The sequence below is a fragment of the Natrix helvetica genome (genome assembly GCF_964273705.1).
Source record: "Natrix helvetica genome assembly, chromosome: 3".
Lineage (NCBI taxonomy): Eukaryota > Metazoa > Chordata > Lepidosauria > Squamata > Natricidae > Natrix > Natrix helvetica.
In genome coordinates this window covers 136,565,321-136,587,468 of record NC_138549.1, presented here as the reverse complement: position 1 = coordinate 136,587,468, position 22,148 = coordinate 136,565,321, and the positions used below count along the sequence as shown (strand labels likewise).

General features: G+C 42.3%; 1 protein-coding gene across 1 annotated transcript in view; it reads right to left on the bottom strand.

Annotated features, from left to right (window-relative positions):
- MAGI3 (membrane associated guanylate kinase, WW and PDZ domain containing 3) overlaps positions 1 to 22,148 on the bottom strand; it is a 104,772-nt gene that overhangs the window by 56,511 nt on the left and 26,113 nt on the right. The window contains exon 2 of the mRNA XM_081949175.1: positions 1,149 to 1,265. Within this exon, the coding sequence (XP_081805301.1) occupies positions 1,149 to 1,265 (117 nt within the window). The remainder of the gene's footprint in view (positions 1 to 1,148; positions 1,266 to 22,148) is intronic.

The window sequence follows — 22,148 nt, the reverse complement described above, 5'->3', positions numbered from 1 at the left end:
CATTATTGCCTTTTAGTTGGCAGGACACATGAAACATTCTGGGAATCCATGCTGACTATGAACCTGGATGCTGGAGAAAATGCCTTGGTGTAAATTTTTAGTTCTCCACTCTTGAGTAGATTTGCAATGTGTGGAGCGTGAGCGTGGTGGCTGTAACGCTTGGTAGAGCCCTGGGTTAGCGGCGTGGAGCTGCACTCATCACTGCTACAATTCAATGAATTAATTCAGAGTGCGAAGTTCCCAAGATGGCTGTCGCAGCGAGCTGTCAAATCTGGAGTGCGAAGCCCCGGCGCAATTCACTAGCCTGTTACCAGTCATTAACTACAAGCCTCACAATCCAACGTTGCTTTACAATAGAGGGCCATGAGATTACTCCCTATGCAGTGAACACGGAGTTCGAATATCTATGGAATAGTAACAGCTGAGGTGACAGTTGCCCAAAGGCACAGAGCCTCTTTAAAATGGCCAGCAATTTAACTGTATGTCAAATATGGCATCCAAAGCTATTCAGCCTTCTGACAAGCAGATAAGATCCTTCAGAGGTTAGGGCCAAGGCTCTTGCTGCCGAAGGAAACCCAGCAACTCTATCTTGGAGAGGGAATCAGCTGAATCAATTACTCACAAATTTAAAATCTTATTCTGATGTTTTTCCAGGAATTCCATAAAGGAGAATGTTTGACATCTGTCCTCACTATGGGACTGAGTCAAAAGCTGGGAAACCCTAGCAACAGAGAAATAGTTCTGACAGACTCAGTCCAATCAGTGAGCAGACAAGGTCAACTCATTCCTGGATGCTATCTCCACCAAGATGGAGAAGTAGCCCAGTGTTGAGCATCTCACACGTCTGATTCTTTGGATGACAAATAGAATCTTCTGAGTCATGTCAGATCCTTGGTATGAGTGACTACCTTCATTAATGGAATGAAGGGAGGCTTCATCTGTGTCTTTACTCAATGTTTAATATGTGTCTATGTTAAACTGTAATCTGTGAGAAGCGCATGATCCAACTGTGCAAACATAGATGAAGAACAAGAGTATGGTAATGTCAAGTTAAGAGAAGGCCATTAAAATACAAATTTACATAAGAAATTCAACAAAAAGTTTCAGTTTCCAGTGGGATTAAGTAAGTATGTCAATGTGTAACTTACATGGAATAGTTCTCAAGTAAAGATTATCTCTGATAACCTGTTGCAGTTTGTGATCAACTGAACCTTTCTGAAACTGTAGGCTTAGGTAGTGACGTAAATCTTTGTTGATGACTTTGCCTGTAAGAAAAAATAAAGTATTACTACAAAATACTATAATCTGTTATACGATAGATAAGATATTCACATAAGGCACAGATCCTCAACCTACGGCCCACCAATGTAAAGTATCCGGCCCGCTGATGATGGGATTCAGCCCCGCCCCTCATCGTCAGCCTAATCTTCCAGCGAGCATCCACTCCAGCTAACTTCTGGTTAATTATTTCACTGGTTGAGCTGAACTTCTGATCACACCACTGCTGCTGAAGGTAAGGCCGAAGTCTGCAGGGGAGGGCCAGATGACTGAGGGGTGATCTCGCCAGTGCAGCCACGTGATCCAGGGCCGGTGGGTGAGATGGGCAGGGGCTGCTGCCAGCTTGTATAGTAGTGCTTTAAAAGTCTTTAAAAATGCTTTACAAATAGCCTTTCAGGCCCGGTGGATGAGCAGGGGAGGGACAAAGGCAAAATGGACTGCTAAATTGGCCATGCTCACCCAGTCACATGACCACCTAGCCACATGCACCCAGTCAGTCTGGCCCCCCCAACAGTCTGAGGGACCGTGAATCGGCCCCGTTTAAAAGGTTTGAAGACCCCTGACATAAGGTCTTCAAAATGTTTATTTGGCAACTTGTAGAGGTATCTAAAGTACAAAATAAAAGTGAACAAAAAGTATATAGATAAGATTTCTAAATAATTTGCACTTGAAAATTGCATTTTATATTGCATTTTATAATATGTCCAATTACTTTAATGGATTTCACTTCTTTTGACCTTGAGGTATTCCCATGCCAACAGTATTTTTGCTATTACTTTCTTCCACCATCATTTCATGCAGTGGATTGGGAAGGATTTGAAGGTAATTTGGAGTAACCTAGTTTCAGTTTTAGTATAATTATTCTAAACAATTGGGACTTTATAAAACAGCACGGAAGAGCAGACACCATACATTCAGCCTATAAATTATATTTTGAACTCTGCAATTTGACCTTGTGAAAATAAAATTCAGAGACTTTCAATTTACTCTTGACTAGAAACTCCTAGAAGGTCATAACATTTCTCATGACAGAATAGTTCGCACTCAGTATAGTGAGTGAAGCTGTAGCACTCTGAATAAAATCAGAGTATAAAAGGTTTGTTGAAAATGAAGGGCAGTTCACTATTTCAGGTACTCTAGGCATACAATGTATTTTAAAACTCTTATCCATAAGGTTTTAAAAGAAAAAAAACCCATTATTAGATATTTTCACATTGCTATCTTCCTTTAACCCTATATTTTTGGTTGATTTGTACAGCTTATAATAGTACTGATCATTAAGTATAATTTAAGTGAAATATATTTACATCATTTATCAGTCTCAGTTTTAAAACTTTTATTTAATTTCCCATAACAAATAGTTATTCTATCTCTCAAAAGCTGAAAATAATTTTTTAAAAAATATATATATTGAGAGTACTGTTTGTAAAATGTTATTCTGAAATCAAGCAATGTAAACAAAATTCCTAATCCTAATAGATTTTCCCCTACTGCGTGGTTTAAATCATGCTTTAATTGTGATTTTCATCTATAAAACTCTGTAAGTGTGTAAGCTGATGTCAACCTGTGGGTATATACTGTATGTATATCACACCAAGCAATGTTGCAAGCTGTAAATGATCCATGTTTTTTTATTATGTTTCCACGTTAATATACAGTATGCTTTCAGTTTTAAAATCATTAGTATTGGGCACCTCATTTCTAATTTTATATTTTTTTAAAAAAGCAATACCACATTTTTTTCTCACAAGTATTTTATTACAATGGTCTTATCATCTATTATTACCAAATATATAATATCACGTGAAAGCTGTTGCTTTGCTGTTCCACAGTAATGACACAATGGAGACATTGTATATTACTTCTCTCATCAATTTGACAGATGGATACAAAGCAAGGTATTGTTTGGGGTCATCCCTCCAGGATGGCTATGTGGGATCTTAATCTGCCATTGATTCAGCTTTGGAATTTCAAAAAGATTCTAAACTCTTAAACTAGAAACCTAGGTAATACATTTATTATCACAAGAAAATTTTAACAAGGTAGAAAATAGTGGAGAATGGAATGTAAGATCATTTGACTTTTTAAACTAAGAAATTTTAATATAATAACATAAATATATATTTATTACAAAAACAATATTGAAATAATAAGAAATTTGACACTAGGGGGAAGAGTTTAAAAACTGTACACAATTTACAAATAATATGTTTTCCATGATAGTTTGCATTTCTGCATATAATTTCAGAGGTATTTATACTTGGTCCTCAAATTTACAACTGAGGGAACATCTGTGTGGCAAATTCCAGTCCTTCACAGCCCACCCACATTTATAGTGTTAATGTATGCCTCAAAAATTCTCAGCTTCCCATCTCCCCATGTCTGCCCTTTTAGCTCCTATCATGAGACAAGTGCTGACTGTGCAAGGTTTTCTTCCTAAGGTCATTTGCAGACCTTGTTAAGGGACAGACTGGATGTACCTCAGCAGCAGCAGCAAGAAGACAGGGAAAGTCAACTGGGTATCCGGAGGCCACAAATTCAGGGTGGTAACTGCTGAATAGCTACAGCTGGGCTTTGATGCCACAGTGCTGGGGTGACTAAGGCTTTGCACCATGGTGCTGGACTGGGGAGGTTGCTTTACAACTGCATTGCTTAGCAATTCTGGTCCTAATTACCATTAACCAAGGACTACCTATATTACTCTTTCTGTGCTGATTGTATCAAGAGACCAATAAAAGCATATGCTTACAGTGTGTATATGTGTGTGCATGTGTGCTTGCATATATGAATCTATATGAATATTTTCTTCTGGTTGTTTTATTAGAGCATACCTCCCTAAACAAATTAGCATCCAGTGTGTCAACATCAACTCTCAGAATTATTAGGTCAATGATAAATATATTATCATATATTTATCATTGACAATTCAGGGAGCTTTGTAATATTCCATACTAAACTAAATATGAAGTTATTTCTTTTTTCAGTGGGTGGATGGAAATCAGATATACATTTTTTTAGTAATTCAATCATCTAATATTTAGAATGGTTTTTTAAAAAATGGAAAGTATGATAGAGATTATATAATTAAAGTCACGGTCAATGCAGGACAATACATCTAACAAAATGATATAGGGTTTCCTGCTTGAGCAGGGTTGGATTAGAACACCTTCAAGGCCCCTTCCAACTCTGTTATTCTGAATAAGTGCACAGCCATATCCAGCTTGCTAATTAGTATATTATAGGGTAATATCTCTTGTTTCCTGAAGTCCTGAAATTATACTATGTCCATATTACTAATATATTAAGATATTTATACCTTTCATAGAATAATAAAAGAAACAAGATTAGCCAGGCATTCCTATTTTTGGAAAATATACACTAAGTCAGTGATGGCGAACCTATGGCACGCGTGCCACAGGTGGCACGCGGAGCCATTTATCAAGGCACGCGAGGCGCTGCCCTGTCAGCTGGCCAGCGCGCATACGCGCGTTGGCCAGCTGAGTTCACCGTTTTTAAAAGCCATTTTTTCGCCCTCCCCAGGCTCTAGAGGCTTTATAGGAGCCTGGGGAGGGGGAAAAGAGCCCCCCCGGAGGCTTCAGGGACCGTCCAGAGGCTTCCCTGAAGCCTTCGGAACACTTAAAATGACCCTCCAAGCAAACCGGAAGTCATTTCCGGTTTGCTCGGAGGGTTGTTTTAAATGCTCCAAAGGCGTCAGGGAAGCCTCCGGACGGACCCTGAAGCCTCCAGAGGGCCTCCGGGGGGGGGGGAAGGCTCTTTTCGCCCCCTCAGGCTCCTATAAAGCCTCTGGATCCTGGGGAGGGTGAAAAAAGCATGTAAAAATGGGGGGTCGTGCCTGTTGTGCACGCATGCGCACTGGGGGGGTCACGCATTGCATTATGGGTGCGGCACGCCCGCACACGACCCCCCTGTGCTCCCCCAACTTGTGGCATGCGAGCCAAAAAAGGTTCGCCATCGCTGCACTAAGTTATAATAATTGCACTGATTAGTGCAAGATGTTCACTTTGACCAATTCAATGCCTATTTTTCAGAGTACACTAAATGAACTCTAGTAATTGTTTTTACTATAAGGGTACAATCAAAAATATCATTTTGTCTTCAATATATCCTTTGACCACAAAAATACTTTAAAAGCAAACTAAAAAGAGAGAAAACAATGTACAAGAAATGTCCTTAGTAGAAATCTGACATTTAATAGGGCTATGTTTCTACAGTTGTCAAATAAACTTAGGAAAAGATACAGATGCTTTAAAGAACTACAAATGACCTCCTCCAACATCTTACAGAACTGTGAATATCCTTTTTGAAATTAAATCTAAAGCATTATACCATCTTCTGCTGATACACCAGTTGTGCTTTATTCTGAAATAGAAAGATAAGGTACTGGTAACAACCTCCCATATGGATTATTGTAATGCAGTCTAAATGACACTGCCTTTGTAACTGAAGCTGCAACTAGAGCAAAATGTAGCACTCTGTGCACTAACAGGTGCAACTTGTTTCTCCTATATAACTCCAGGACCACAGAAGCAATACTACTTGCCAGTCACTCTCTAGGGACAATTCAAAATGGGAATTACTATTTTAAAATCCTACAGGACTTGGAAGCTGTAGGGATCTTTGTAATCACTTACTACAAATAGAATTTACCAGCTCAACATATGCCTGCAAAGAATGAATGTTTAGCGTACCCAACCACTACAAGAGAAAATTCATAGGACAGGATTTTCTGCAAGAGTGCCTATCTGTGGAATTCCCTTTCACCAGAAATAAAATCAACACCTTTTTTGTTAATACTAGCAGCTTTTAAAAATGTAGCTATTCCTAAGAGTCCTAGGAGCATTTTGAGAAAACGGCAATTCTTACTGTAGCAGGGATGACTAAAAATTCTAGTAATAAGTATTATGCTAATTACGATCATAACATTGCTTATTAAGTCATTTTAATAGTTATTTATTTTTGTATTCTTGTTTTATTACTCCTAAACCACTTAGAATTGCCATGATTGACGTAATATAAAGTATCACTTTGTGAATGAATAAATAAATAAATACAAAAACATAAGTACTAGAGAAATTTAAAATATATCCTCCCTAAGAAGAATCATATTCACAGTAACCTTAGAAAATAGAGAACTCTTTGCCACTTCAGATTTTTCTGACAATTTAATTTAGATAATAAATTAAATAGTGTAATCTCCACCTTACAACATTCTTGCTTGCCAAAATGAAAAACTAATTCACTCTTGATTCAAGGATGAAAATTTGTTGTAAATGTGTTAAAACATATAGATAAAAATGGAACTGGGACAACACCTATTACTAGGGAGAATTAAAAGTAAAAGGGAGGGGGTGTTAGATGATAACATGAATCCTACTAAACCAGTCTAGAATGGACTGATACTACAACAAATTAACAATGCTATTTGTTAATCCAGATTGAGTTCCAGTTTGGTGTAATGATTAAGGCACCAGGCTAAAAATCAGAAGACTGGGTTTTAGTCTTGCTCTAAGCACAAAGCCATATAGGTGACTTTAGGCCAGTCATTCTCTCTCAGTCCTAGGATTCAGGCAATGGCAAACCACTTCCAAAACCTTTCCAAGAAAACTTAGGGATCTGTCTAGGATGTAGCAGAGTCAATGCTGATTCAAAGACATCACCCTCCCACACAACCAGGATTGCCCAGCAGAGATAATTTTACACATTTAAGCATAACCTCTCTTCCTGAGAGGCATAGAAATTATTTATAAAATCATCTTGACTTTATTTATTCCACCAAATTTCTATGGCCCATTTCACAAAACTAGGACCTTTTCTCAAATTGTTTTTGACACAAAATATCAGCAAAACACTTGTCTGAACTGATTTTCATTCAGGACTAGGAAACGTCGATTGAAGAGTGAAATCTGTTTGTGTTTCAAACTGAAGGAAATCCAAAATATTTCTTTTTTACACTGGAATCTGTCCATAAAAGCTCTCCAGCTAGCTCCCAATCCTCTAAAAACAAAAAATTCAGTCCACCTTATTGTGTTATTGGCATCCTTTAGAGCAGGCTTGTGTATTTTATTGCTGTTGTTGTTAAGGTGCATGTATTCCTGATATCTTGGTTCTGAGATCTTGAAAAGCTGAGAATGCTGAAATGGCATCTGACTGCTACAATGGAGATAAACAGTTGGATTTGGAGATAGTCCTCACTATCAGCAGCTTTCAAAGTTCAGACAATTCTGATAAAATAACTATGCAACCCATTTATGATCTTTACAGCATCCTTCAGTCATCAGTGTTATTATACTGTAGTTATTATAGTATATGAGTTGTTTTATGCCTGGCCTGGAAGTTTTTCATTTTTTTTTCCTTTTTAACAAAGCAGTGAGTTTGGAGAAAAGGGGGTTGCAAGAAAGTAACCGGTTTGCTCCTCTATACATAAAAAGCAATGTGGTCATACTGGCAGCCCAGGGCAAATAGTTTACAGTACTCTCTTAAAATCTCTCTCATCTGTATTGGGGAGGGGGGGAGTGATTTTTCTAGGTATTCTCCTTTGCCTAATCTTTCCTTGCTGGTGCATCACATTGCTCTCAATGTGTAGAAGAATAAACAGCTTACTCCGTTGAAAACTCTTTTCATCTAATCTTTGCAATTAGAGTAGAGGAGGAGAAAAAAAGCAAGCAATTTCTATAAGCAATTTCTCTTTTGCTTGACTCTTCCGCCCCATCCACAAGTGATTTCTTGTAAGAAGTCTTAGATATCTCTACTTTGCAAGAAAGAAAGGGATTCCTAGAGAGTAACAGCCATGGCTCCCAGCACCAGGCTCTGGCATTATCACATTGCTTGCAGTATGTATAAGACAGTAAACAGGCACTCAAGCATTCCAAAGGGAGGCAGAGTGGTGAGAAGGCTGAGTTGAAGGTGTGAAACTGAGTAATCTTGTATCTTTTCACTCAAAGCACACTCATTGTCACATGATTTCCCATTTAGGGGCGGAGTTGCTGAACTTTATTAGGGTAATTAAGCAAGGACTAACTGCATGGTGAAGCAGTTTTCTGTTCACTGAGGCCTTGGGAAATGATTTGTCTAATCTTGTAATAAATTCCATAGTCACTATCTCTCTATAATATAATTTTTATTAAGAATTTTAATTATAATAATAAAAAGTAATAGAGAATGGGAAAAATAATCAAAGTGAACTAAAAAAAAGACAAGAGAAAAAAAAAGAAAAGAAATATATAAAAATATATTTTCAACCTTCATCATAACAAGTATAAACAAATCTAATTATAATTCTTCACTTCTTGTAAGATTACAAACAGATAGGTCTTCATCCCATATCCTATCCTTTATTTATAATAAAATCTATAAAATATCAACTTTTTAATTCTGGTGTGGCAAAAAGTCCCGTAACTTTGTAAAATAAAAAGTTAGACATTAATCACATAAACAAACTTTATATCCCTTCCTTTTACTTCCAACTTCCTTACTTTAATTCAATCAAATATTGTCATAGGATTTAAGCTCTCTTCAATTTTTATCCCATCACTGATTTCCTCAAGATTTAACAAGACTCTTTTAAGTCCAATAAGAAAACATTTTTCAAGTCATTCTCTTGACTTATCATTTCTATTCCTTTTTTTAATTTTTAAAAATTGCAGTATTAGAGGCTTTACATGTATGGCATCCTGGAATTGTCAGGATGAAGGTCTTTGGCCAGGAGTTACGTGTGGTGGCCTAACATGGACAAGGAGATCAAAGAATGGGTGGCTACCTGCACACCGTGCCAGGAGTCCAGACCAGCTCTCCCAGAGGCGTCCGCTAAGGAGTGGGAGCGACCTCAAGCACCGTGGTCTAGGATGCACATTGATTTTGCTGGCCCAGTTCATGGCCAGACATTCCTCGTAGTTGTGGACGCCTACTCGAAATGGCTAGATGTAGTCCTGATGACCTCCACTACGGCGGAAGCGGTCATCAAGGTACTACGGAGACTTTTCTCCATGCATGGCCTGCCCGACGTCCTGGTCTCTGACAACGGGCCCCAATTCATGACCATGCAATTCGATACCTTCTTAGCAACACAGGGAATCAGACATGCCCTGGTCGCGCCATTCCATTGGGCCGCCAATGGTCAGGAGGAGAGAATGGTGAGATCTGCAAAGGAGGCCCTATCTAGGATGGGCCTGGGAAATTGGCAAACACTCACTATTTGCTAATTCAGCACATCACACCCAGTGCCACTACAGGGAGAAGCCCCTCCAAGCTTCTCATGGGTCGCCGGCTAAGGTCCCACTTAGACCGGCTACACCCAAGCTATTCTGCTGCATCGCCCCTTGACTCCACAAGCAAAATTTGGAACTTTAGTGTAGGGGATTCAGTTTACGTCCACAACTACGCCGGGGGAACTCTGGATTCCGGCCACAGTGATAGCCATCACTGGGCCTCGCTCTTATCTCATAGAGGTCGAGGACGGTCGGCACTGGAGAAGGCACGTTGACCAACTCCATGGCTGCCTCTCCAACTCCACTCTTAGGCAGCCAGAGGTAACTCCTGCCCAAGTTAGCCAAAGCCCTACCCAAAAGGAGCACAAAGTAACTCCTTCCACAGCCAACTCAAACCCAAAGTCACGGGGATACTTAGCTTCTTGTGTTGCAGCCCGCAGCGAGTTCCGAATGAACCAGCTCTAGAAGCTCCAGCAGCGGCCTGTGAAAGGTTTCAGAGCTTCCACCAAGCACAGCTGCGGAGCAAGCAGGTCCGTCCGACCTGTCCAACGAATACCCTCCGACTGAACTGCGCAGGGCAGAGCTACCAAAAAGCCCGCCTACCTGCGTGACTACATAACAAGTAGGATTACTCCATCTAAGAGGAGAGGAGTGTTAGATACTAAGTTCAGCTATAGTGGTTTCCACCAAGGTCCTCTGTTCTGGCAGGAATAGAGATTTAATTTCATTGGTCGAAGAGTCTGAAAGCTCCCGATAAAAGGGTTGCTGTCAGACTCAACCTTCGCTGGATTGTACTTAGTTGCTACTGACTTAATAAAGAGCTGTTGTTACAGTTAGCCTGTGTGTGCTTTTCCATTACTCGATCTAACACTCCTCTTTTTGTATACCCATACAGCATGGCGCACATCCAATGTGTGCCAGATGCGCTCCCTGGGATGACTGGGGTGCTGGCAGAAGTCAGGGAGGATAACCTCTTGCGTTCTATGGAATAAGCTGTTAATTTTTGGTAGAAATGCTGGATCCAATCGCAGAATGACTCTGTCTGAATGTATAATGCAAAGGTCCTCCTAACGGATAGCGTGGATAGCTCTGAAATTCTGCGCACTGAAGTGATGGATATGAGAAAGGTGGTTCTGAACAATAAATGTCGTAGGCTAATAGAACGAATTGGTTCGAATGGCGGCAATGTTAAGGCCTGCAAGACAATCGATAAGTCCCAAGTTGGGTAACGGTGTACCATCAGAGGGCGTAGATTGGTAGCTCCACTTAGGAAACTGCTCACACTTGGGTGTCTGCTGAGCGGTTGAGAATCGTCTCTGGACAAGATGGTGGCCAGGGCTACTGTCTGTCTCTGAAGAATGTTGGGGGCAAGGCCACTGACAGGCTAACAAAGTCGGTGAACCAGGACCACCTTGGCCAGTGCTTCGGCGCCCTCCAGTAAATCTTCCTGATCACCTGAGGTATCAGTGGGAGGGGCGGAAAAGTGTATAACAGTCCAAGAGGCCAGCGGCATCGAAGAGCGTCCGTCCCTTCCGCACCAGAGCATTGGAATCTTGAAAAGAACCGGGGGAGGTGAGTGTTCTCGGGACTGGCAAACAGGTCTATTGTCGGAAGTCTGAATTTCTGGGTCAGCTGGTAGAACAGAGATGGATGAAGTTGCCATTCCGAGTTTCTGATGGTCATTCTGCTCAGCCAGTCTGCTGTCACGTTGTCCTCCCCCGAGATGTGGTCCGCTCTCAAGGACTCGAGGTGATGCTCCGCCCATCGTCCTATGGCCTCCGCCTCCGACATCAGGGCTGTTGATCGAGTTCCGCTCTGGTGATTGATGTAGGCCTTGGTGGCGATGTTGTCCGTCAGTATGAGGACATGGGAACCCTTGATGAACTGACAGAGGTGGCGCAGGGCTAGTCTGGCGGCTCTGAGCTCCAGCCAGTTTATGTTGTGGACGAGCTCTGCCTGTGACCATCTGCCCTGCGTCATGCGCGTCTATAGGTGGGTGCCCCAGCCATACAAGCTGGCGTATGTTGTTATGACCAGGCGCTCTGGTTCTTGAAGAGGGACCCCCCTCATCAGTGCCAAAGATTGCCACCACCCAAGTGACCGGAGCACCTTTGGGGGAATGCTGACCACCCTCTTGGAATTGCTCGCCTTGCACCGCTGAATGGGAAGAAGGAACCACTGAAGATCCCGTGCATGCAGCCGTGCCCAAGGAACTACAGCGATGCATGAGATCAGCTTCTCCAGTAGCTGGGATAGAGTCACTAGAGGTACTGACCTGGATCTCCGGATCTGATGCACAAGGGATGTGATGCTGTCCCTCCTCTCCTGTGTGAGGAACACCCTGCAAGTTCTTGAGTCGATCACAATGCCCAGGTGTTGAATCCTGGAAATAGGCTCCAAGTGACTCTTTTCCAGATTGACGGAGAAGCCGTGTTGGTGTAGTGCGTGGATGGTGACATTGAGATCTCGACACGCCTACTCCCTGGATGACGACATCAACAGGATGCCGTCCAGATAACAAACGAGTCTTACTGGACTAGATCTGAAATGTGCGGCGACAGCAGCCAGAAGTTTAGTGAACGTCCTGGGGGCCGATGATAGGCCGAAGGGAAGAGCCTTGCAATGATAATGCTGGTTTGCAAACTGGAACCTCAGAAACTTGCAATGCGCTGGATGAATGGGAACAAGCAGGTACGCTTCCTTCAGGTCGATTGATGTCAGGAAGTCACCCTGCCTGATGCAACCCAAGATGGTCTGGAGTGATTGCATCTTGAAGCCCTCCCAGCGGCAATTTGCTGTGGAATCAGGTTGCGGCAATTCAAACGGCTTGAAACATAAAATGAGCCACTTTTTTCCCTCCAAAATGGCGGCCGCAAGCTTTGAAGCACACCAGGGAGCTGTAGGCAATCCGGAGGTCTCAGTAGAGCCTCCGGGGCTAAAAACAGTCCTCTGACAGCTTTGGGGGGATCCCTAACCTACCTACCTGCCCCCAGAGCTCGCCAGCGGTCGCTGATGAGCCTCCCAGTGGTGCCTCGACCATGGTGGTCGCGGAAGACAGCCGCACTCCAAGCTGTCTGTTCCACGCTTCAGAAGACTATAGGAAGTTTTCAATTGAAGGGAGAAAATAAGAAAACCTAACACTTACTAATCTATAAGAATAAGAAAAGAGGCTACACTAGGCTGTTTGGAGAGTCCAACTTGCTGTACAAGAACTGGAGCTCCCCAACTGTGTCCTTTTAGGGTAACTGAGTTTTTTAAACTGAGCCTCTGAGGGGAGCAGGAGGCGTGGCTACATAATCTTTGAACTCAGTCCTTGGGCAGCAAGCTGAAGTTAACCCATGCTTGAACACTCCAAGCAACGCCTAGGAGAAAAAAGTATTTGATTCCCTGCTGATTTTGTATGTTTGCCCACTGTATGTTTGCCCACTGACAAAGAAATGATCAGTCTTATCATTTTATCACTAATTTTAATGTAGGTTTATTTTAACAGTGAGAGACAGAATAGCAACAAGAAAAATACATTTCAAAAAAGTTATAAATTGATTTGCATTTTATTGAGTGAAATAAGTATTTGATTCCCTATCAATCAGCAAGATTTCTGGCTCCTAGGTGTCTTTTATGCAGGTAATTAGGAGCACTATCTTAAAGGGAGTGCTCCTTATCTCAGCGTATTACCTGTATAAAAGACACCTGTCCACAGAAGCAAGCAAGCAATCAGATTCCAAACTCTCCAACATGGCCAAGACCAATGGGCTGTCCAAGGATATCAGGGACAAGATTGTAGACCTACACAAACCTGGAATGGGCTACAAGATTATCGGCAAGCAGCTTGGTAAGAAGGTAAGAAATCACTGGTGTGATTATTTGCAAATGGGAGAAACACAAAATAATTGTCAATCTCTCTTGGGCTGGGGCAAAATGCAAGATTTCACCTCGTGGAGATTCAATGACCATGAGAACGGTGAGGAATCAACACGGGAGAATCTTGTCAATGATCTCAAGGGAGCTGGGATCATAGTCACCAAGCCACCAAGAAAACAATTGGTAACACACTATGCTGTGAAGGACTGAAATCCTGCAATGCCCATAAGGTCCCCCTGCTCAAGAAAGCACATGCACAGGCCTATCTGAAGTTTGCCAATGAACATCTGAATGATTCAGAGGAGAACTGGGTGAAAGTGTTGTGGTCAGATGGGACCAAAATCAAGCTCTTTGGCATCTACTCAACTCGCCATGTTTGGAGGAGGAGGAATGCTGCCTATGACACCAAGAACACCAGCCCCACTGTCATACATGGACGTGGAAACATTATGCTTTGGGGGTGTTCTTCTGCTATGGGGACAGGACAATTTCACCACATCAAAGGGACAATGGACAGGGGCATGTACCATCATATCTTGGGTGAGAACTTACTTCCCTCAGCCAGGGTATTGAAAATGGGTTGTGGATGGGTATTGCAGCATGACAATGACCCAAAAACACACAGCCAAGGCAAAAAAGGGACGGCTCAAGAAGAAGCGCATTAAGATCCTGGAGTGGCCTAGCCAATCTCCAGACCTTAATCCCATAGAAAATCTGTGGAGGGAGCTAAAGGTTCGAGCTGCCAAATGTCAGCCTTGAAACTTTAATGACTTGGAGAAGAGCTGCAAAGAGGAATGGGACAAAAATCTCTCCTGAGATGTGTGCAAACTTGGTAACCAACTACAAGAAACGTCTGACCTCTGTGTTTGCTAAAATGGGTTTTTCCACCAAGTAGTAAGTCATGTTTTGAGGAGGGGTCAAATACTTATTTCCCTCACTGTATATACTGTAGTTCAGATATGCAATATATTCATAAAGAGGAATGGCTTTTCAATTAAATTTACAAAGTTTAATTATTGACACAGACACATACAAATTGAATCACTAAGATGCTGAGATGGAGTTCATTAGCTAATTTCCAAATTTATCTTGCATTTATCATTCATATATGTATTACAGACATATATGAACTTAGATATATAAAATAATCCAAAACAGAAATGGTTTCCAGAGTGTGTGGCATATACATAACATATTTATACACTGTATGTCCTTCAATGAACTGGTAACTATTCATAAATGGAAAATAATTTGCTCAGTCATCCAACTACAACATTAATCCTAAATTCCATTTTTAACAAATACATGCCCAAGCATTCCACATTGTAAACATATTCCAAAAAGGGGGAAGGCCCTCCAAAAAAATGTGCCAGTATACAGCCTTTGAAGTACTAAGATATAGAGAAAAATGTAAGTCTTTCAACAGAATAAAAGTTAATACATAATAGTATTGGGGAATGCATTGGATTTGATACCAAAATATACATCTAAGTAAACAGCAGTGAGAACACATTAAAGCAGTGGGTATGTCATTAAAGCAGCCTTAATTTCTTTCAAATTTGTATACTATACTATAACATTGCTCAAGAAGCAGGAGTCTTTACCAGTGTGGGCATTTTGCCTTGGTTTTTTTTCCCCCTGAGATCTCTGCTCCTAGTATACTACTTCTTACATACTTCCATCTGTGCACATTCTTATGGCAAAGATACCTTCCAATTTTCTGTAATCCTAGTAAGGACTTTTTCTTATGATCTTATAGCCTGAGAGCAATTTTTTTTTTAAAAAAATGTTTTTTCTCATGAGGAATTAGTCTTTTGGTGTGAGAACAAAGTCTTGTTATTGTTTCATCACAGTTTTCTGACAGTTTTTGTTCTTGCTCACTCATTACATGATAGTACTCTTCATGACATTCTTTTTTATTCAGGTTGACATCATCGGCCCAGTTATCTTACAGTGTTGCTCTATACAATTTTAGTGTCCGGGTGCTCATTATGATTTTCTCAGCCTTGTTTCAGCCATTTAAATATTTTCCACTCAAATTCTAAAATGTTTAAATACAAACTCAGTGTTTGTTATGTTTATTCGTACTGTAAAAGAAAAGGCTCTCTTGAGTTAGGATTAACTAGTGGTGATTACATTGTCATTGCTATGAAATTCATAAACAATAGTAATTAGTTTGCAATTGCCATTTTTATGGCACTTCTTTCAATCTCCCAATCTAGCCTATACCCTAGGACAGTGATGGCGAACCTTTTTGTAATGGTGTGCCAAATGACGCGTCTGCCTGCACCCACAATTCAATGCACCCCGCCCACCTGCACATGAGTGTGTGATCTCTGCCTCACACATGTACACATGTCCCCCCCCCCATGCAGGGCAGAGTTTTCACCCTCCCAGCTCCGGAGGCTTCCCCTGGAAGTCTTAGTAGGGTGAAAGACGGGTCCAACAGGCCAACCAGAAGTTCAGAAATGATCAATTTCCGGCTTCCGGAGGGCCTTCAGGGGGGCATGGGAGGCTGTTTTCACCCTCCCCAGGCTTCAGGAAAGCCTCTGGAGCCTTGGGAGGGCAAAAAACAGGGCCAACGGGCCAACCGGAAGTTCGTTCCTTCCAGCTGACATGTTGTGCCTATTTTTCGCTCTCCCCAGGCTCCGGAAGCTTTCCTGAAGCCTGGGGAGGAGGGGGAGGGGGAAATGAGGCAACTGGAAGTTCAGGAATGAACTTATGGTTGGCTCATTGAGCCTGTTTTTTGTCTGCCCCAGGGTTGGGAGGCTTTCCTGAAGCCTGTGGAGGGCAAAAACAGCTTTCCCCGGCCCTCCGGAAGGCCGAAAATCAGCTGGCCAGTGTACACATGCGTACCGGTGCTGACAGCTTGCATGCCAGCAAATATGGCTCCACGTGCCACCTGTGGTGCACATCCCATAGGTTCGCCATCACGGCCCTAGGATTTTGTGAAAGGTTCCCATGTAAGTACTAACCAGGGTTGACTTCCTTAGCTTGTTTTGACATTGATTAACTAATGATGTTCTATTACCAGGACAGTAAGCTAAATTGTTTTAGAACACAAATGCATACATTTGAATACACTTGATGGGAGGTCATTTCTCAGCTGAATTTTCATCAGCAAGGCCAAGATGAGAAGATGAAAAACACGCCTATTATCATGAAATCTTTAAGAGACAGCTAGAATGGGAAACATGGGATGGGTAAGTTAAATGTTTTAGAGGGTAAAAGTAATTTACATGCAATGCACCTGTTTTGACAATTCTATCTGCAATACAATACAAGCTGCAATCAAGGCTTATTTCTTACTTGCTGTACAACGGCCACGCGTTGCTGTGGCCCAGTCTGGTTAAATGGAAAAGAAAGAAAAGAGAAAGCACAAGTCCCCCCGGCAGAGGCGGCCCCCGCATGGAAGTGAGCCATGATGGCCTCTGCAAGAGCCACCATGGAGGACGCTCCCAGAGGCCCCGGCCTGGCCGAGCTGAGGAGAAGAGGAGGATGAGGCAGCCATTGACCCGGCTTCCCTCAGCGGTGGCAGCGAGAGGAGGCGGCCAGTGTCCACTGAGGAGCAGGAGGAGGAAGGAGCCGCCCCTGGTGGTGTGGATGCGAGGCAGCCCCCGCTGGCCGCGGCCCCATCCAGAGATGCCATCGCTGCTGCAGTTGCTGCCTCACGGGGCATCCAGCGGCTGCCCCAGCCCCGCTGCGCCTTAGGCAGACGCCGCCGCCCCATCGGAGCCGCCTTAGCGAGGCCGTAGCTGGCTCCCTGTGAGGGGGGGTGGAGAGCGCACGCAGCTGGCCAGGCTGAGGAGACACTCCGCCTCCACCTCCTCTGGAGCTCCACTGGGCTGGGCAGGGGGAGGCCAGCTTAAGGGTGGGAGGAGGCGGCCAAGGGATGGGGCAGACAGCAAAGGTCTGGCGGGAGGGGAGGAGAGGGGGAGGCCGAAAGGCTTTAGCTCCCCTTGGTGGAAATGGCGAAGCTCGTCGGAGGAGGGGCGGAAAGGGGAAAGGGTGCAGCCGCAGCCCAGCCACACATATAAAGGAACCGTCGGGACGAAGCTGGAGAGAGGCCGAACTGTTCCGAATATACTATACTCAAGAAAGGAACGCTATGATATAGCATGTGTTGCTTTTACGTCCAGCAGATGGCGCTGATTTTCAAAAAAGCATGTTTTTACAAAAAGCATGTTTTTACCTGTCACAGGTATGACATCTATATAATATACATATATAAAAACATGCGCGTAGTCGAATGCAAGGTTGTGTCAAAATTTCAAAGCAATCGGTGAAGAACTTTAGGAGATTTGAGATTTTGAACAAACAAACATTACATTTTTATTTATATAGATATTTCACCAACCAGAAGCTACAGGCAATCTACATAGGCTATCCATTTTTTTCAAACTGATATAAGTACCCTGTTTTCCCCAAAATAAGATCTCCCCGGATAATAAGCCCAATCGGGCTTTTGAGCACATGCACTAAAATAAGTCCTCCCCTGAAAATAAGCCCGCTCTGAAAATATTGCAACATAGCAGCAGCCATGAAGGGACCATGCTTGCCGCCCCATGCACCTCAAAAATAATAAGACCTCCCCGAAAATAAAGCCAAGGGCTTATTTTGGAGGGTCAAAAGAAAATAAAACCCCGTCTCATTTTCAGGGAAACACAGTATCACATAAGATGGAAATGGAAAGACTAAGTTTATATATAAGATTGATTGATTATTGATTGATTGTTGATATGCTACCCATTTTACTATCCAAAGTGACTCTGGCAGCTTACAATATAATAAAAACAGAAATATAAAAACATGAAAAACATTAACATATTTAGGATAGCATTTATTAATTCTACTTAAGCAACACTACAGTTCTATATTAACAATAATTCAGTGACAGTTTAAAACGTATTTCGTTTACTCAGAATGTTATATTTTACTGTTATCTAATTTTGTACTCCATGTATTTATATACTCCTTAATATGACTTTATATTCATCCTGCCATGGTTTATACATTTTGACACAACCAGTTTTATTCCTTGAATCCAGATGCTTGGAAAACATCTCTACCCTATGTCAAATATAGAGTTTGTTTTTATAAAATAATTTGATACAAACTTGCAAAATAATTTTAGCTATCACTCTTCACTGAATCAGTGCTCCTTTTTCAGTTAAGTTTAACTAATGAATAACAATTCCTGAACTCTACAACCATTAGTGATCGTTATCACCACCTCCTTAAACACATACTATACTAATGGTATAGTCTTAGAGGGCCGTTCATTCCCAAGTTCACTATACACTGTGTGCACAATTATTAGGCAAGATGTATTTTGGAGGATTAATTTTATTATTGAACAACTATAGTGCCCTTTCAGTTTCTTGATCTGTTGACAATCAACTTTTTGTACAGCAGTAACCATAGCCTCCCAGACACTGTTCAGAGAGGTGTACTGCTTTCCTTCAACGTAAATCCCACATTTAATAATGGCCCAAAAGAGGCCATGTCATTATTCTTTCACTTTTACTAGCTACGCTATGGAGTACTTAGATGCACATGATGAAGCATTGTCCGGCATAAAAATCATGGTCTTTTTGAAAGATGCAGACTTTTTCCTGTACCACCGCTTAAAGTGTCTTCTAAAAATTAGCAATAGGTTTGGGAATTGATTTTGTGTCCGTCTTCAACCCAAAAAGGTCCAACTATATCAACTTTAATGATACCAGCCCATACATCTGAAATGTATTCAGATTTTTTGGCCCAGTCTTGTCATTTCGATGTATGTGTCTTGCTCAGTTTTGGTCAGGTTTCAGCCTTCCTTACCTTGGCCATGTCTCTGAGAACTGAACACCTTGTACTTCAGGTAGGTTGCAGTTCTGAAATATGACAACACTGGGGGATAATGGGTTCCTGGTAGCTTTCCATTTGATTCTTGTCAGACCTTGGCAGTTATATGTATCTTTTTTTCTCAACATGTTTCTTGTGATCCTGTGGACTATTTGCAAAAAAAAGTTTGATGGTTCTGTGATCATGCCCCAATATCTTAGCAATTTCAAGAGTGCTGCATCCCTCTATAAACCTTTGCACGATTTTGACTTTTCAGTCAGTTTTTGGCCAATTTTGCCTGAGGAAAAGAAGCTGCCTAATTATTATGCACACATTGACATAGGGTGTTGATCTCCTTAGGCCACATCCTCACTCATTACACAAATAACCATCACCTGATATGCTTATATCCACTAAACATTCAAGTTTATGCAGCTTGGAAGTGGAAAATACGTATAAAAATAATATGGACAAAATACTCACTTGCCATATAATTGTGCATACAGTGTAAATTCATTTCTGATTTTGCTGTACTGATCACACTTTTCATCTGTCTTGCTAAGTACAGTGTTACCTTTAAACAAGATTTTGATACCCACAACATTTTCAAGTCAAACAAGCCCTCACCTCCATCATTTAGATCACACAGTCCCTTTACTATACAAACTCTGCCTTGGGAGTTGTGCTAATACACTACATCTATCTCAGAATTTAAGGACAATCTGCTTCCACATGTACTGTTTCCTAGGCAATTCTTTCCAGCTGAAAGGATTTTTGCTGTCTTTTTAACTTTTTGTATCTTTGAATCTCTAGGTTACAAAATAAGTAAAGTTATGTTTAAAAAACCTCAGTCTTAGCAAATGCTTCCAACTTACGCCTGGAAAATTTTGACCTCCCTTCCCAAACATTGAATCAACCTGTCAGATTCTTGAGGCTGGAAGAGTCTTTCCTTAAATGATTGAATCCATTCTCAAAACACAGAACTCATATGTGTGGACTATATAAAGTTTTAAAGGTCCTTTAATCTGTTACATCCTCTTTTCCTGGATGTTAAAAGAGTTGCATCACAACCTCATACACACACACACACACACACGCATATATCTTTCTCTAAGACAATATATTTGAAGAAAGGATCTCCTTTTTGTATATTTGGAGGACCCATATTACAGTATATATCACAAGCTATATTTCTTCCGGGGCATGAAGGCTCTTCCAGTTAAAGACACTGAACCTCTCAGCTGGAAAGCTGACAGCCTGGGTTCAAGACCCAAGTACCATGCAATGGGGTGAGCTCCTGCCAATCTAGAAGTTCAAAAGCATGCAAATGCAAGTAGATAAGGAGGTACCACTTCAGTGGGAAGATAATAGCATTCTGTGTGCCTTAGCATATAGTCATTGTGGCCACATGATCATGGAAGTGTCTTCAGACAATGCTGGCTCTCAGCTAAGAAACAGAGATGAGCACTGGAGTCTGACATGACTGGATAGGGGAAAGAAACATTGGTCCTACCTGATACTTTGTTTCTTAGTGGGTTGCAGGATGGTCCAGGAATGGGTTATTACATCCTTTTTTGCTCAGAGACTGAATCATAATTGAAGCCACTCCTCTACTTCTCTCTTGCCTGGCTCCAGTTTCGACGAAGGCGCAGTTGAAATCCTTGAGTTCATAGAAAACAGAGTCCAGAGTCCCTGATGTAGTGTGCGCTCACTGCGGCTCCAGATGGACCAGGACCCCTGGCGTAGGGAGATCTTCTCCTGGGAAATCTTCCAGGGATTGGCTACAGATAGACCCACTAAGTCCACAAACCAAGACCTTGGAGAGTGAGGGGCCACCATCAGAACCTCCGCCCTCTCTGACACTATCTTCCTCAACACCCCTGTACTATAGGAAGGGGGGAACGCATAAAGTAATCCCTTGGGCCACTGACTGCGGAGGGAGTTGCTCCACTCTGCTCCTGGAGTTGGGACCTGAGAAAATCTAGGAAGCTGCATGTTTGTCAGAGTTGCAAATAGGTCCACTTCCGGATGTCTGAATCTCAGGGCAAATATCCCTGAGCAGCACGGGATGTAACTGACACTCTGTGTGATCCACCATGGCCCTGCTGAGCCAATCTGCCTGATGATTTGCCGCCTTCGGCCCTGAGCCAGGTGAGAATCTAGTAGGGCCCCCAGTCAAGCAGGCTTGCATCTATGCTTGATATGAGTCTTTTGGGCTCTCTGTATGTGCATCCCCTTGCCAACGCTGGGGACATTCACCACCTCAAAGAGATCAATACTTGTGGTGATACTCTAACCCAGACACTGGAGGAGCTGCATCCACTCCGCTGGTAAGAGAGAAGGAATCATTGTAACGTTCTGGCTTGTACCCTTGCCCAGGGTACTAAGTCTATGCAAGATATCATCTTCCCAAGTAGCTTGGAAAGAAGAGCTATGGGAAGAGCTGCGTTCCTTGCAAATGTGTCAAATCAAGGTCACTAAGCTGTCCCGGCATTCTTGTGAAAGGTACACCTCCCCTGTACTGGTATCTATTATTGCACCTAGGTGCAGTAATCGAGTCATAGGAACTAGATGGCTCTTCTCAAAGTTGACTGAGAAGCATGAGTCTGCAGCATCTGGATGGTTAAGTTCAGGTCCTTCAAGGCCCAATGGGGGGAACCTGCTTGGATGAGTATATCATCCAGGTAGCATTGGAGTCTTACCAGGATGGAGCGTAGGTAGGCAGCTAGTGTTGTCAGAACCTTAGTAAAGGCTTTGGGAGCGGATGCTAATCCGAAGGGTAGTGCCCTGTACTGGTAGTGAACTCTAACATAAGAAAACCAGAGGAATCTCCTGTGTTCTGGTAGGATCATTAAATGGAGATATGCCTCTCTTAGATCGATGGAGGCTAGGAGATCCCCTTCCTGAATGCCTTCCAGGATTGATTGAAGGGAAGACATTTTGAACCTCTTGTAGACT